At 41.4% G+C, this 17,974-nt stretch overlaps 1 protein-coding gene across 4 annotated transcripts in view; it reads left to right on the forward strand.

The window, feature by feature from the left end:
• The window catches only part of kpnb1 (karyopherin (importin) beta 1), a 44,813-nt gene extending 30,789 nt beyond the window's left edge, over positions 1-14,024 (forward strand). For 2 of the 4 annotated variants that reach the window (XM_077233755.1, XM_077233757.1), the window contains exons 17-22: positions 4-111; positions 4,226-4,369; positions 7,973-8,078; positions 8,162-8,276; positions 12,285-12,446; positions 12,846-14,024. In XM_077233755.1, the coding sequence (XP_077089870.1) occupies positions 4-111; positions 4,226-4,369; positions 7,973-8,078; positions 8,162-8,276; positions 12,285-12,446; position 12,846 (636 nt within the window). In that variant the 3' untranslated portion in view covers positions 12,847-14,024. The remainder of the gene's footprint in view (positions 1-3; positions 112-4,225; positions 4,370-7,972; positions 8,079-8,161; positions 8,277-12,284; positions 12,447-12,845) is intronic. The other 2 variants (XM_077233756.1, XM_077233758.1) reach the window with 1 other exon arrangement.
• Positions 14,025-17,974: the final 3,950 nt, after the last annotated feature.

Consider the following 17,974-nt stretch of genomic DNA (forward strand, 5'->3'; position numbering starts at 1 on the left):
CAGGTGTGTCTGGCTGCGGTGGGGCTGGTGTGTGATCTTTGTCGAGCACTGATGGCCAATATTCTGCCTCACTGTGATGAAATGATGCAGCTACTGCTGGAAAACCTGGGTGTAAGTATTAGCCATTTCCTTAAAGACACCTTTTTATATATATATATATATGTGTGTGTGTGTGTGCGTGCATGTGCAACAGAACACCCCCTGAAATCACGCATCTGTGCAATGTGAGTGGTATTGCGCTACTACTATAATAGTTTGTGACATACCATATTTTCTGGAAAAGATGCACATGGTCAAATGCATTGAGAGGGGAACAAGATTCACACATTTTAGTGCCCTCACAAAATATACTTTAAATTTAGTGGAATTCAGAACTAAAATGAAAAATATCAGTAGAAAACAAATTATAGCAGCATTCATTATAAACCAGTTGCGTTTTAAATTTGAGCTTGAACTGCCTGCATGTGAGAAAAAATACAAATAAACTTGAGAGCTTGCGTACTCATGCACACATTTGTACTGGTTCCGAATGATGTTTGCATGCTTGGTGTTAATTGCAGTATATAAATTACAACAATTTCAGAAAAAAATCCACTGTGAGACACCAATGTGTCCCTGAGCAAGACACTTAACCCCTAGTTGCTCCAGAGGCGTGCGACCTCTGACATATATAGCATTTGTAAGTCGCTTTGGATAAAAGCGTCAGCTAAATGAATAAATGTAAAAATAATTGACTTATTTTCCAGAAAACACTAAGAAGCTTTCCTAATCACTTTAGTATTCAGGTTGTCTGGGTTTTAGGAAACATCAGTGTAAATATTTGATGTTTTTTCATTCCATTGACCAGATTAAAGATGTCCTTACCAATAACATCTGTGCGTGACAAGGTTATTATGGTTTATCGAAACAAACTAAAACTTAATCAATGCTGGTGTCAGGCTATTAAAAAAATGTGATCAATTGTGATGTTGTATTTTATTGTTTCTGAAGCTTTTTTCATTTTGCCTCTCCTATAAAGCAGAATATGGTATTTCCGTTGTGTTTACAGTCGCGTGATGCTGCGTTTACAGTCGCGTGATGCTGCGTTTACAGTCGCGTGATGCTGCGTTTACAGTCGCGTGATGCTGCGTTTACAGTCGCGTGATGCTGCGTTTACAGTCGCGTGATGCTGCGTTTACAGTCGCGTGATGCTGCGTTTACAGTCGCGTGATGCTGCGTTTACAGTCGCGTGATGCTGCGTTTACAGTCGCGTGATGCTGCGTTTACAGTCGCGTGATGCTGCGTTTACAGTCGCGTGATGCTGCGTTTACTACAGTCGCGTGATGCTGCGTTTACTACTGTCGAGTGATGCTGCGTTTACTACAGTCGAGTGATGCTGCGGTTACTACAGTCGAGTGATGCTGCGGTCACTACAGTCGAGTGATGCTGCGGTCACTACAGTCGAGTGATGCTGCGGTCACTACAGTCGAGTGATGCTGCGGTTACTACAGTCGAGTGATGCTGCGGTTACTACAGTCGTGTGATGCTGCGTTTTCAGTCGCGTGATGCTGCGTTTACTACAGTCGAGTGATGCTTCAGTTACTAGTCGAGTGATGCTGCGTTTACTACAGTCGAGTGATGCTGCGGTTACTACAGTCGAGTGATGCTGCGGTTACTACAGTCGAGTGATGCTGCGGTCACTGGTCGCGTGATGCTGCGTTTACTACAGTCGAGTGATGCTGCGGTTACTACAGTCGCGTGATGCTGCGTTTACAGTCGCGTGATGCTGCGTTTACTACTGTCGAGTGATGCTGCGTTTACTACAGTCGAGTGATACTTCAGTTACTAGTCGAGTGATGCTGCGTTTACTACAGTCGAGTGATGCTGCAGTTACTACAGTCGAGTGATGCTGCAGTTACTACAGTCGAGTGATGCTGCGGTTACTACAGTCGCGTGATGCTGCGTTTACAGTCGCGTGATGCTGCGTTTACTACTGTCGAGTGATGCTTCAGTTACTAGTCGAGTGATGCTGCGTTTACTACAGTCGAGTGATGCTGCGGTTACTACAGTCGAGTGATGCTGCGGTTACTACAGTCGAGTGATGCTGCGGTTACTACAGTCGATTGATGCTGCGGTCACTAGTCGCGTGATGCTGCGTTTACTACAGTCGAGTGATGCTGCGGTTACTACAGTCGCGTGATGCTGCGTTTACAGTCGCGTGATGCTGCGTTTACTACTGTCGCGTGATGCTGCGTTTACTACAGTCAAGTGATGCTTCAGTTACTAGTCGAGTGATGCTGCGTTTACTACAGTCGAGTGATGCTGCGATTACTACAGTCGAGTGATGCTGCGTTTACTACAGTCGAGTGATGCTGCGTTTACTACAGTCGAGTGATGCTGCGGTTACTACAGTCGAGTGATGCTGCGGTTACTACAGTCGCGTGATGCTGCGTTTACTACAGTCGAGTGATGCTACGTTTACTACAGTCGAGTGATGCTGCGTTTACTACAGTCGAGTGATGCTTCAGTTACTAGTCGAGTGATGCTGCGTTTACTACAGTCGAGTGATGCTGCAGTTACTACAGTCGAGTGATGCTGCGGTCACTAGTCGCGTGATGCTGCGTTTACTACAGTCGAGTGATGCTGCAGTTACTACAGTCGCGTGATGCTGCGGTTACTACAGTCGCGTGATGCTGCGGTTACTACAGTCGCGTGATGCTGCGGTTACTACAGTCGCGTGATGCTGCGTTTACAGTCGCGTGATGCTGCGTTTACAGTCGCGTGATGCTGCGTTTACAGTCGCGTGATGCTGCGTTTACTACTGTCGAGTGATGCTGCGTTTACTACAGTCGAGTGATGCTTCAGTTACTAGTCGAGTGATGCTGCGTTTACTACAGTCGAGTGATGCTGCGGTTACTACAGTCGAGTGATGCTGCGTTTACTACAGTCGAGTGATGCTGCGTTTACTACAGTCGAGTGATGCTGCGTTTACTACAGTCGAGTGATGCTGCGTTTACTACAGTCGCGTGATGCTGCGTTTACTACAGTCGAGTGATGCTGCGTTTACTACAGTCGCGTGATGCTGCGGTTACTACAGTCGCGTGATGCTGCGTTTACTACAGTCGAGTGATGCTGCGTTTACTAGTCGAGTGATGCTGCGTTTACTACAGTCGAGTGATGCTGCGTTTACTACAGTCGCGTGATGCTGCGTTTACTACAGTCGCGTGATGCTGCGTTTACTACAGTCGCGTGATGCTGCGGTTAGTACAGTCGCGTGATGCTGCGGTTAGTACAGTCCCGTGATGCTGCGGTTAGTACAGTCGCGTGATGCTGCGTTTAGTACAGTCGCGTGATGCTGCGTTTAGTACAGTCGCGTGATGCTGCGTTTAGTACAGTCGCGTGATGCTGCGTTTAGTACAGTCGCGTGATGCTGCGTTTAGTACAGTCGCGTGATGCTGCGTTTAGTACAGTCGCGTGATGCTGCGTTTACTACAGTCGATTGATGCTGCGGTTACTACAGTCGAGTGATGCTGCGTTTACTACAGTCGAGTGATGCTGCGTTTACTACTGTCGAGTGATGCTGCGGTTACTACTGTCGAGTGATGCTGCGGTTACTACAGTCGATTGATGCTGCGGTTACTACAGTCGATTGATGCTGCGTTTACTACAGTCGATTGATGCTGCGTTTACTACAGTCGAGTGATGCTGCGTTTACTACAGTCGAGTGATGCTGCGTTTACTACAGTCGAGTGATGCTGCGTTTACTACTGTCGAGTGATGCTGCGGTTACTACTGTCGAGTGATGCTGCGGTTACTACTGTCGAGTGATGCTGCGGTTACTACTGTCGAGTGATGCTGCGGTTACTACTGTCGAGTGATGCTGCGGTTACTACTGTCGAGTGATGCTGCGGTTACTACTGTCGAGTGATGCTGCGGTTACTACTGTCGAGTGATGCTGCGGTACTACTGTCGAGTGATGCTGCCGGTACTACAGTCGAGTGATGCTGCGGTTACTACAGTCGAGTGATGCTGCGGTTACTACAGTCGAGTGATGCTGCGGTTACTACAGTCGAGTGATGCTGCGGTTACTACAGTCGAGTGATGCTGCGGTTACTACAGTCGAGTGATGCTGCGGTTACTACAGTCGAGTGATGCTGCGGTTACTACAGTCGAGTGATGCTGCGGTTACTACAGTCGAGTGATGCTGCGGTTACTACCTTTGAGTAATGCTGCAATGTGTTTGCAGAACGAGAATGTGCACAGGTCTGTGAAACCCCAGATCCTGTCTGTCTTTGGTGATATTGCACTTGCCATTGGAGGGGAATTCAAGAAGTACCTGGACATTGTGCTGGACACACTGCAGCAGGCCTCGCAGGCACAGGTGGACAAGGTAACGCCACACACACACCTGCACACTGCCCAAAACACTCAGGGTTTCCGCAAGACATTAAAAGTCATTAAATGGATTTGCGAAAATTAAGGCCTTAATGGCATTAAAAAGCATTTCATTTTAATCCAACAGGCATTAAAAATTTTGATGGTTTTGAAGAATTTTTTATTATCAATTTTTTTCAATATAGCCTTCATAATTATTCATTTTAATGTGCTGTTGCAAAATATTAACGTTAGTGTGATAAACACGTGGAACCAGTTTGGTAATAAAAACATCCGCCCTTCGGATGAGACGTTAATCCGAGGTCCTTGACCGCGATACAGAACACACGATTCGAATCGCGATACTCTCATTGCGTACCGAACACGCCCCTCCCCGCCCCCGCCCAGCCCGGATCAATGGACCTCATGTCTTATGTGTACAGTACACAACGAATTCAGTTTTGTAGCCTAACCACCATTAACACCAAATAACAAGCTCCGTGTTTTGTTACTTTCGATAATAAGCAAGGTGTAATCTTTAAAATTCTGTCTATTTGATCACGAAATTCAAACAATAAATGGCGTTTTGTCGCTCTTTGCTGTGGCGTGACAGATCGCTGTAGGCCTTTTAAGCTCCTCATTTCAAGCGGCAGCGCGGCGCGCGGGTAAACGCGATCATCTCTTCCTCAGTTACAGAATGGACACCTGAAGGTATGTTGAAAGATGAAGTATACTTACTGAAAGGCATCATAACTCGTGTAATCGCTCAATCAGTGTTTCATCAGCGGAAAGACGTCAATAACACGGCATAGCTTGTCACTAGCATTATATTTACCTCAGCAGGAAGTGATTCAGTGTCCCCAACTTTGGTTCCGATAAATGAACTCTTGTACTAAATGTACAAATGTGCACCATAATAATTTATTATTTCAACATAATAACATAATATAATATTTCAATAACAAATTAGAGTAAAAACACAAGTTAATGCAAAAACTGCCTTATGTTCAGTTTACATGTTTTCATACAATGTGTTGTGTTGATTATTATATCTAAAAAATAAATAGCATCTGAATTTAGGTTTAAAGTCTAGGCTACAACCTTTAATGTTATAGTAATGTGCAGCCTATATAGTTTACAGATTTAGCAGATTTTTTTTAATCCTTGTGAAACATTTAATTGTAATTGAATTAATTTAAAAAACAAAGACAATTTTTTCATTAAACCACTGTTTAAAAAATAGAAGCAATTTTAGCTTTCTAAACCGAATCGAACCGAACCGAGACGTCAAAACCGTGGGAAAACCGAACCGTCAATTTTGTGTATCGTTACACCCCTAGTTTAAACTAAAGGTTGGACTCGATATAGTGTTCCTTACAACTGACCACAGATCCAGTGATCATGGATATCCACATGCAGCAGGAATCGTGTTTCCTGACATTTATATGAGCCTGATTTCAACACCAGCGAAATACATAAAGCAAATTTGGCCATTAACGCTATGGAAATTAAATATACGCAATAAACTTAAGTTGCATCTTAAGGTTTTCTTTCAGTTGAAAACATTAAACAAATATGTGTAAACAAAAAATGTAAAGAAGCATTTAAGATCAATCAGTACGAAAGGGGGAAAAACGCTAATAAAACAGACCGTTCCACTCATCGTACAGAACGAAGGTATACACTCAAGTCAACATTATATTTATCTTGTTTATATTGTTACAATATGAAAACAATAATATTCACATGCTCAAGTAGAAAACGCGCTGCCTCTGACAGACGTTTCAGGGACACGGTGACAGATAAAGTTTCTAACAGCACTAACCCTTTTCTGTAAAGGACTGCTTCTTTAACGAAACTTAAAGGAGTATATGCGTCAATCATTTTGCTATCAGTTAAGTAATCATCTCGCTCACTGGGATTAAGCTGCGCTACTGCAGTCGTCAGTGCAGTGATGGACAGCTGTCTTTCATCATTCGACTGCTGGTTGGATTTCATGTGATTTCTCATTGTGGTGTTGATATTATAACTTATCCTTATAATATTATAAAGTAATTCTGTTTTGTAAGATCATTTTCATCCAAGTAATTCCAAACTTCACGAGGCTGACGACGACATGTGATCAAATAGAATCAACACGCTCCACAGCGCCGAACAGTGCATTTAATTATAACTGCGAGTAAGTGATTGGGATTTATCATGGATTCACAGCATTTACTGCCAGCAAAGCAACATAGTAAAATTCGAGTAGTATTTTATTTTTTCAAATAATAATTACAGATCGAATATTCGTTTACTGACACTCAAATCCAGCACTCAGTGGTGATCACAGGTGAACTGTCTGACCATCAGGTGTTTGTCATGAGAAGTGTACCACAAAAGAGCTATGGTTTGCAGACAGGTATAAGAGTTTTTGTTACAAATACGTCTTTTGAATATACTCTGTGAACTCATTGTCTCTTTAGCTCAGAGAGGTTTATTTTCCCTCTTCAATAAGAGGGTTTTGTCAATTTTTTTGTTTATTGGTCTAATTCTGGTTTCTCTTTCTAATAAACCTTGCATTGGGTCAGTCATTCAATTAATTATCTTGTGCTTCATTCGCACCCTTCTGAATTATTTTGCACTGATAAGGAGTTATCACAAACTAAGACTGTTTAGTTGTGCTATCTTACAATCAGTATATAAATGTAAGCTGTCGCCGATGTAATGGTTAAAACTTGAAGTGGCGATGAGGTCTTAATGTATGGAAGGGTCTTCGAAAAGGTCTTAAAAGGTATTAAATTTAATTCCATGATTCCTGTATATACCCTGTATAAATACAATATAGGTCTAATCCATATCTTCACTTATATCAATGTCATATACATCATATCGTCCAGCCCTAAAGCTTGTATTGTTTTTTGTCAGTGTTTATTTAAAAACATCCAATTATGCAGAATATATGATGGTAAATATTTAATTGAGTTGCCAATACAATATATAACAATACATAAAATTCAGCATATTGAGACAAGAAAACTGCAAATCCACATTTCACTGACGGGATCCAGTTGTTTCTATAAATTGCCATAATCCAATTGCTTCTGTTTTGTAGCTTTCACAAGTCTGAAAAAATATACTTCTGATTTCTTGTCAAATCTAGTAGTATAGGTTATTTATAGTTGCCTTTAAAAAGGGTTGTTTTGCTTCAGTGGACATTAACACATCCTCTGGTGTCGCTATCAATGCTGCAATGAACTGCTGCTTTTCTTTTGTTCTTTCTAACTGGAAGTTAAACAAGGCTAACTGGGAGATTGACCAGGCTGGCTAACTGGGAGATTGACCAGGCTGGCTAACTGGTAGATTGACCAGGCTGGCTAACTGGGAGATTGACCAGGCTGGCTAACTGGGAGATTGACAAGGCTGGCTAACTGGGAGATTGACCAGGCTGGCTAACTGGGAGATTGACCAGGCTGGCTAACTGGGAGATTGACCAGGCTGGCTAACTGGGAGATTGACCAGGCTGGCTAACTGGGAGATTGACCAGGCTGGCTAACTGGGAGATTGACCAGGCTGGCTAACTGGGAGATTGACCAGGCTGGCTAACTGGGAGATTGACTAGTTGCTGCTCGTGTTTCAGACAGACTATGATATGGTGGACTATCTGAATGAGCTGAGAGAAGGCTGTCTGGAAGCGTACACTGGGATCATCCAGGGCTTGAAAGGAGACCAGGAGAATGTACACCGTAAGTTTACCTTTATCTGTCTGGTAACTGTGAAGATGATAAAGATTCATGTATAAAGCATGCGTTTCCCTCAATCTGTGCAGCCGATGTAATGCTGGTACAGCCTCGTGTCGAGTTTATCTTGTCTTTCATCCAACACATTGCTGAGGATGAGGACCGCTCTGACGGGGTTGTGGCCAACGCTGTGGGCCTCATCGGGTAAGAACACACTGATGGACAGGGCTAGTGTTACTGACCAATATAACCTTGTATTCTCAGGAAGTGCAGTTTCACAGTTCTCAAGTTTTAATTCCAGAGAATAAAAGTAATAGAATAAGAACAGATAAACGCATGACAAGCCTGTGTTTTCACATTCACCAACCAGCCTGTGTTGGAGTTATTCTGGTAGGTCTAACAGGAGTACTGAGCTGAGAGATCATGGGTGTCTTTCACGCTCTGGACCGCTTACTAAAACAATACTAGGTTTAGTCTGTAAATTAGCCAGTCTTTTCTTCATTATTACTGTCTTCAACCTGTCGGGCTCATTATGGTATAGTGTAGATGTATAGTGTGGATGATGTATAGTGTAGATGATGTATAGTGTGGATGATGTATAGTGTGGATGATGTATATTGTAGATGATGTATAGTGTAGATGATGTATAGTGTGGATGATGTATAGTGTAGATGATGTATAGTGTAGATGATATAGTGTAGATGATATAGTGTGGATGATGTATAGTGTGGATGATGTATAGTGTGGATGATGTATAGTGTGGATGTATAGTGTGGATGTATAGTGTGGATGTATAGTGTGGATGTATAGTGTGGATGTATAGTGTGGATGTATAGTGTGGATGTATAGTGTGGATGTATAGTGTGGATGATGTATAGTGTGGATGATGTATAGTGTGGATGATGTATAGTGTGGATGATATATAGTGTGGATGATGTATAGTGTGGATGATGTATAGTGTAGATGATGTATATAGTGTAGATAGGGCTGTCGCGGTGAAGGAATTAATTTTGAGTGGCTCAATAGCGCGATATGCGGTTTTACCGCCATTTATTTATTTATATTTATTTGCTATATAAATACGTGTTATGATGTGGTCAGCATACACAAAAACAATGTAACCGAAACTAAACAGCGTCTCTGCGCATTGAAAGACTGTCACTCACCGCGCAGTTGTTGCGCCAACGGACTGTCTTTGAGTGAGTCATTAAACCGTTCATTCAACAAATACGTTCAAAAAAGCTGATTCCTTAAATGATAGATGTAATGAAACAAGGTGTTAATTATTTTTTTAACTTTGAGCTCCACTTTTCAAGGCTCAGCTGGCCAGCAATGCTTCACTTAATAGAGACCAATGGCATTGATTCAATGCGTGACTCGCTGCTTTCCCCCACGGCTTCCTCGCGCTGTGTAATGCTGACCAGCGCTGACGCCATTCATGGTAAATACCCTTACACGTTAAAAGGATGATAACCTACGACAAATATTTCGCTTTCCTTGGAAACGGCAACCTTTTCACGAATATACTTGACTTGACTTCAAAGACAGACGCAGGTAATCGCACGCGCTCAGTCGATCACATTCACTGTCTGTTTAGGCTTAAGTCCAAATCCACGAATCCTCTGTACAAATCACCATGATAAACAGTCTTGTTATCATTATTAACTTATTAAACATTCAATACACATGGTACGAACTACGAAGGGTTGCCTTATGAAAAAAGAAAACGCGGTTTGCGGTTGCTGCGGTTACTTGCGTTTCTCTGCGGTTGGCCTGTCAGTAGCGCGGTACTGCGATATTGCGGTTATCGCGACAGCCCTAAGTGTAGATGATGTATAGTGTGGATGATGTATAGTGTGGATGATATATAGTGTAGATGATGTATAGTGTAGATGATGTATAGTGTGGATGATGTATAGTGTGGATGATGTATAGTGTAGATGATGTATAGTGTAGATGATGTATAGTGTAGATGATGTATAGTGTGGATGATGTATAGTGTAGATGATGTATAGTGTGGATGATGTATAGTGTAGATGATGTATAGTGTAGATGATGTATAGTGTAGATGATGTATAGTGTGGATGATGTATAGTGTAGATGATGTATAGTGTGGATGATGTATAGTGTAGATGATGTATAGTGTGGATGATATATAGTGTAGATGATGTATAGTGTAGATGATGTATAGTGTGGATGATGTATAGTGTGGATGATGTATAGTGTAGATGATGTATAGTGTAGATGATGTATAGTGTAGATGATGTATAGTGTAGATGATGTATAGTGTAGATGATGTATAGTGTAGATGATGTATAGTGTAGATGATGTATAGTGTGGATGATGTATAGTGTAGATGATGTATAGTGTAGATGATGTATAGTGTAGATGATGTATAGTGTAGATGATGTATAGTGTAGATGATGTATAGTGTAGATGATGTATAGTGTAGATGATGTATAGTGTAGATGATGTATAGTGTAGATGATGTATAGTGTAGATGATGGATATAGTGTAGATGATGTATAGTGTAGATGATGGATATAGTGTAGATGATGTATAGTGTAGATGATGTATAGTGTAGATGATGGATATAGTGTAGATGATGTATAGTGTAGATGATGTATAGTGTAGATGATGTATAGTGTAGATGATGTATAGTGTAGATGATGTATAGTGTAGATGATGTATAGTGTAGATGATGTATAGTGTAGATGATGTATAGTGTAGATGATGTATAGTGTAGATGATGTATAGTGTGGATGATGTATAGTGTAGATGATGTATAGTGTAGATGATGTATAGTGTAGATGATGTATAGTGTAGATGATGTATAGTGTAGATGATGTATAGTGTAGATGATGGATATAGTGTAGATGATGTATAGTGTAGATGATATATAGTGTAGATGATATATAGTGTAGATATATAGTGTAGATGATATATAGTGTAGATGATATATAGTGTAGATGATATATAGTGTAGATGATATATAGTGTAGATGATATATAGTGTGGATGATGTATAGTGTGGATGATGTATAGTGTGGATGATGTATAGTGTGGATGATGTATAGTGTGGATGATGTATAGTGTGGATGATGTATAGTGTAGATGATGTATAGTGTAGATGATGTATAGTGTAGATGATGTATAGTGTAGATGATGTATAGTGTAGATGATGTATAGTGTAGATGATGTATAGTGTAGATGATGTATAGTGTAGATGATGTATAGTGTAGATGATGTATAGTGTGGATGATGTATAGTGTGGATGATGTATAGTGTGGATGATGTATAGTGTGGATGATGTATAGTGTGGATGATGTATAGTGTGGATGATGTATAGTGTAGATGATGTATAGTGTAGATGATGTATAGTGTAGATGATGTATAGTGTAGATGATGTATAGTGTAGATGATGTATAGTGTGGATGATGTATAGTGTGGATGATGTATAGTGTAGATGATGTATAGTGTGGATGATGTATAGTGTGGATGATGTATAGTGTGGATGATGTATAGTGTGGATGATGTATAGTGTAGATGATGTATAGTGTAGATGATGTATAGTGTGGATGATGTATAGTGTGGATGATGTATAGTGTGGATGATGTATAGTGTGGATGATGTATAGTGTGGATGATGTATAGTGTGGATGATGTATAGTGTGGATGATGTATAGTGTGGATGATGTATAGTGTGGATGATGTATAGTGTAGATGATGTATAGTGTAGATGATGTATAGTGTAGATGATGTATAGTGTAGATGATGTATAGTGTAGATGATGTATAGTGTAGATGATGTATAGTGTAGATGATGTATAGTGTAGATGATGTATAGTGTAGATGATGTATAGTGTAGATGATGTATAGTGTAGATGATGTATAGTGTAGATGATGTATAGTGTAGATGATGTATAGTGTAGATGATGTATAGTGTAGATGATGTATAGTGTAGATGATGTATAGTGTAGATGATGTATAGTGTAGATGATGTATAGTGTAGATGATATATAGTGTAGATGATATATAGTGTAGATTAGGCACTGAATTCAGCCTTTTTCTGCTCTCGCGAGTCGTTGGGTTCAGAAAGACACTGCAGTTTTCTTTTTTGGGAGATTCTTATTATTCCTGTAGCTAGTTTATTTGTCAAGCATGTTTCTTCTGTTGCTCTAGTATGTAAGTTGCCATTTCTTCCCCTTCCTAAAGTGACCTGTGTACAACTTTTGGGAAAGACGTGATGAAGCTGGTGGAGGTCCGGCCTCAGATCAACGATCTGCTGACTGAAGGCCGGAGGTCCAAGATCACGAAGACCAAGACTTTAGCCACATGGGCCACGAAGGAGCTGCGCAAGCTGAAGAGCCAAGCTTGGTATGTGTACACCTCAGTCCTCAGACGTGTTTCTGCAGGGCTTCATACGCATGTACACACATGAAGGCTTCTGGGTTATGACTGCTGAGAATGTCACGGTGCAAGTCTTCAGGCCTGTTTAGACCAATGAAGAAACCATCAGATGTGCTGAATGAAAAAGCAGTTTCAGTCTCGTAACAGTATGTGGAAAATACAGCAGAATGTGTATTTTCATAAATATTAGATGCATAGAGAAGTGAAGCCTATTCATTTGAGGGTGAAATGTGCCATGTACGTGATTCTTACCTTTGTTTTACTATAGTTTAAGGTCTTCAAAGGCCCTAGTCTGCCACATAATGGTCAGTTTTACTCCCATTATTGTAGATTTCTTCTTAGCCATTGTCCTCTTGTTGTTTTCAGATTACTGGCTGTGGAAATTCTACCAAGAATAATGGAAATCAAACCCACTGAGGTTTCTTCTGTCTTTTACACATAGAAGTCGAAGCAGAAGTGACGTGTGCGCTGAGATGAGTGTCTGAGAATGTGAGCGAGTGAGAACGAGTGCGAGAGACATCACACCACCTTCAGAGTGCAACTCCAGCAGTTGCCAGCAGAAAACTCAGTGGCCACGACCTTCACCTCTTCTCCATGTGCAGAACGTGTCTCTGACCCTACAAAAAAATATTAAAAATGATCTACATTCTGTTCACACTTGTGTTTGAAAAGCTAATGCATCATATTAGTACAGACTTGCCAGAAAGGACAGTTTTGTTCAATGTGCATCTGCAGAAGTCATCTTTGAGGTGTTGCGACTGCAGATTGTTCCCTATTACACAATTCATTTGTCAGAAGATGCGACCGAGAAGGAAATGCTGCTGGAGTTTATAATGGCGTGACTGGAGTGTGAGTGTGTGAATGAACGGAGGGGAAGCAGTTTCCACATCCCCTCTTACTATTTCAACCAATAATAAATAAACATGATAAATATCTTGTTTGCAAATTCCGTGAGATGCACTTATGTAAACCTAGGAGAGCGGCAGGGTGTCGGGCGCAGCACTCGGGTAACTGGCGCTGAGCTTCGTCATGCTTTTCTGAAAGTCAATTGCTGCAGTATATATAATTTTCCCACTTCCCTTTATTTTTTTTATTATTTTTTTTTTTTTACTAAAAAATAAATGGTTCCCTTTATTAGTTTGGGTGGTGCAGATATGCAGAGCTTTCGTCTGTCCTAGGAAGCGAAGACTTTCGCCACTCAAGGGGAAGTTCTAGCGGAGCGCTCCGGGTTCGGGAATACACACTTCCACATCCTACTTTTATTCTCCATTTGTTTAGCAGGAAAATGAGTGCCAAATCCTTGCGGATACCAATGGACTTGAGCTTAATATGTTAACATGTAGAAGATGCGAAATAAACATGTCAACAATGTCACAAATTTATTTGCATTGATATGCTTTGGTTGTAATTTTTTTTTATTTGTTTCTTGCGGCACTTAATTGGAGTCATTCACCGAGCTTTTAAAAAGAGACAATGGACAGAATCAGACATTTGTATGAGGTTATATTTTTCCATTGATATGAAAATAAAGTTAAATTAAACCTTTCTGTTTGTACTTCTGATACATTTTCTTGTAATGCAAAGAGTCATCATTTCCATCAAGGCAGCCAGTTTAACAGAAACTCGATTTCCAGTCTTCTCTGGATCAATGGCACTTGCACCTTTAGTGTTGGAGAAATGGCCTTCGGACACGACTGTGGGTTAGCCTGCGGATGTCTGTTCCACATGTGTGTGTGAGAGTCATGTTGATGTTCAACATTGTTCTGAAATGTGCTTCATTAAGTTTTATAGACTAAACTAATGAGGGTGTAATGGGAAGCTTTCCAGAAACTAGTAGATGCTGTTCGACTCTACTCTGCCTTTACTGGACACATTGTGGTTCATAAAGTCGAGTGATTCTAAGCTGTTCTATCAAGCAGTAAGAGTAAAGCCCACAGATTTTGCATGACTGGTGTTAAATAAAAGCCAGATTTGAAACGCGGGTGCAGTTTACTTGTTGATGGATGTCACAAAACATGTGAACTCTCAAGCCAAGTTGTGCATTTATCAGTCCTTTTAAACCGAATAAATGAGTCACTTAAAAGTTTGGTGTTTCATGCTGATGCTTTCCTTAATGGTTTTCTTTTTTCTTTATTGCCCACTAGATGTGTCCATATGAAATAAGTGGAACTATGGTATTGGTGTGCACCATTATTACCTTAAAGAGGAACTATTATGCACCTTTTTACAAAATGTAATACAAATCTCATGTGTCCCCAGAATGTGTCTGAAGATTCAGCTCACAATACCCCACATTTAATTTATTATACCATGTTGTAAATGCCCATTTTGCAAGAAAATATGCCGTTTTCATGCGTGTATCTTTAAATGCAAATGAGCTGAAGTAGAAGGCGGAGCTTGTACAGATCGTGCTTCTGATACTCTGCCAAAACTAACAAAGCATCTGTTTGGTTTGTTTATCATCTCTATCAAGGACATTGCAGTTCTTCAGCATCATGAAAGTTGCATGCGTTTTAAAGCCATATCAGTGTAAATGGTTTTCTTTGCGCGCACACCGAAGCACGTGCACAGAGCTGCTGTCCCGTGAGTATTAGTTCTCTTTCACTTCTTATTGCGCTTAAACTGTCAAATACACACAGAGTTCACATTAACACCGTCGGTTATGGCTATGAATGTAAACAGCAAGTGAAGAAATATTAGATTTGTTTATTAAAGTGAAAGCAGTGAATATACAGTTCAGACTGATAAATATGCTAATGTGAATCAAACAACTAAAGCAAAACTGAAAATCACTCACTGCAGTTGATTGAATAACTTGGTAGCTTTAATAAGAATAACTTTCTTACTTGAATATGCTGCTGTTAAATGCTCTGGCGTTAAAGCGGCTCTGAGACACTGCTTATGATTTGGGGAATAAAAAAGGAGTGGGTGTGTTTTTACCATTTATAGGGTGGTTGTTTACAGACACACACACACACACACACACTGCCGACACATTTACATTCAAACACCATGTAAAAGTGAATTTTGCATATTAGGTTCCCTTTAACATGAGGGAAAAGCTTTGTAAAACTTAAGACCCGTTGATGGGTTATAAATATGAACTTTAGAACAGCTTTAAATGTGAGGCAATTTTTGTATCTCCGATTAGAGGTCTGCGCGGGACACAATTTTCAGTCCCGCTCCCGCAAAGATTTGTCATTTTTAGTACCGCTCCCGCCCGCATCTGTGATATAATGTCCCGCTCCCGCCCGCATCTGTGATATAATGTCCCGCTCCCGCCCGCATCTGTGATATAATGTCCCGCTCCCGCCCGCATCTGTGATATAATGTCCCGCTCCTGCCCGCACTTTCTGTCTGACGAAAGGTCTTGGGGAAAAAAATGCGTGCACACAAAATTCCTTACCAATACTTGGTAACATATTTATTGGTCCCATATTACGAACAGCATAATATTCACAACAGTACTTTATCTGAAGCACTAGAGGCGCTCTGTTCCTCGTCCATGCTGTCTATTTTGAACTTGAACTAGCTTTCGAATTCGAACTCGGAGCAGCGGGAAAGGAATTGTCTCTAAACAAGTGTGCGTGAGATTAGGCCCCGCCCTACCCGACAACATTCACAAGTTTAGGCTGCTTAAAACGTTTTTATTGCTGCCAATCAGAATCTCCCTCACAACTACAAATTATGTACGCTACTTTAATCATTTATATATTTTACTTCATACTCATATTTCATTTGCGGGAGTGCAGCGTATCATCCCTCCCGCCCGCACCCGCAAGTGCACCTCATCATCCCGCCCGCTCCCGCAATGACCTTTAAAAATTTGTCCCGCGCCGCACTGTTTTGCGTCGGGTCCCGCGGGACTCCCGCGGGAGTGCAGACCTCTATCTCCGATTTCATTTCTGTCTGCAATTTTACCACAATAAGCGATTTTCTCTACGTGTAGTTTCTCTGGTCACCTGTTAGGGTTGCCACCCGTCCCTTAAAATACGGAATCGTCCCGTATTTGTGAAATAAACACCGCGTCTCGTTTTGAATCAATACGGGACGCGGTTTGTCCCGTATTTCCGATAGTGTTGCCACCCGTCCCGGTTTTTCCGGGATTGTTCTTCTTTTTAACAACCTGCACAGCAGAGAGGTAGAGAGCCACCCGCGGCGCTACCATTGGGCCCACCCATTTTAAGTCCGGGCCCGCCCATTTTGACCCAGGCCTATAGTGAGTAGTGAGTGATTTTCATTCTAGCAGTTCCTCCAATAAGCAGCCCGAGGAAAGCTTTGAGTGAAAGCTTCTCAACCAATCAGCGTATTCTACCCCACGTGTGGGTTAAGGGGGTCGCACACCGGACGAGAAGCGCAGCGCCGCGTCTTTAAAATTCGAACACTTTATCCTCTATGCGTGTACACACACCGGCGGCGCCATTCGTCGTCTGTCTGCGGCGCCCAGCAACTGCTCAGGACCTCGTTCAAAATCCTGCCGCACCACATAGCGCCATTTGTTTTATATTAAATTTAAATGTATTTGTCTCAAATCGTCGTTAATGTATATACTGACTTCACCCTGTGCTGCAATATACATTTAGTTTTACATTCATTTACAGAAATCAGCTGCTTGAATGAAAATTGCTGATGTTATCGGATTTTCAGCTGATATTCTCAATTCATTCAGTTAATGGACGCACTGAGGTAAAGTGTCCAGACTGCAAAGTCAGCAACGATTGTATTTAATTGTACAGTACAATCATAACATAGTACAGACTTTATCTTAATTCCATAATGTCCTTAAACATCACAGTATTGCTGGCCATAAACTGAGAAAGTACGTGTCCGGTGTGCGATAACTCGAGTTGTCCTAGAAGCGTCGCGGTACAGCGTCTTGTCCAGTGTGCGCCCCCCCAGGCTAACGTTACTGCACTGAGCTGAGGACAGCGACACAAGAGCCACACAGGTAGGCAATTGAGTCGCTGTCCTCAGTGCCGCAGAAAAGCGCTGAAACGGAGATGAAGGGGAACCTGTTTTTTTTGTTGTTGTTGTTGTTGCTTATTTTAACTGGCCCATCCAGTTTTCTGGAGGCCCACCTACAATCAATTTCCTGGTGCCGCTAGTGTAGAGAGCGCGAGATTTCTTTATCAGACAAAGGTGGCAACTCTATCACCTGTAGGCTGTTGGTCTGATATGAATGAAATCTGGCTCGCATCAACGTGACCCTCATGACAACATTACCCAGCCTTGAACTAGACGTGTGTGTGTGTGTTTGTGTTTGTGTGTGCGTGTGCGTGTGCGTGTGTGTGTGCGCGTGTGCGTGTGTGTGTGTGAGAGAGAGAGAGAGAAAGAGAGGCTCACACATGTTCATGGACACAGATGACCTTTTGCATGGTGGTTATGGTCAGATCTGTAGGGTTTTAGATCTTCTTTTTTTTTTAAAGAAGCATCAGTTTTTGCTTATCCATATGAATGTTTACTATGTTAGCATTGGCGTTTTCATTGGGTGATGA

This window comes from Siphateles boraxobius, unplaced genomic scaffold (assembly GCF_051911475.1).
Source record: "Siphateles boraxobius isolate OS27281-9 unplaced genomic scaffold, OSU_SipBor_1 187, whole genome shotgun sequence".
In the NCBI taxonomy this organism is placed as follows: Eukaryota; Metazoa; Chordata; class Actinopteri; order Cypriniformes; family Leuciscidae; genus Siphateles; species Siphateles boraxobius.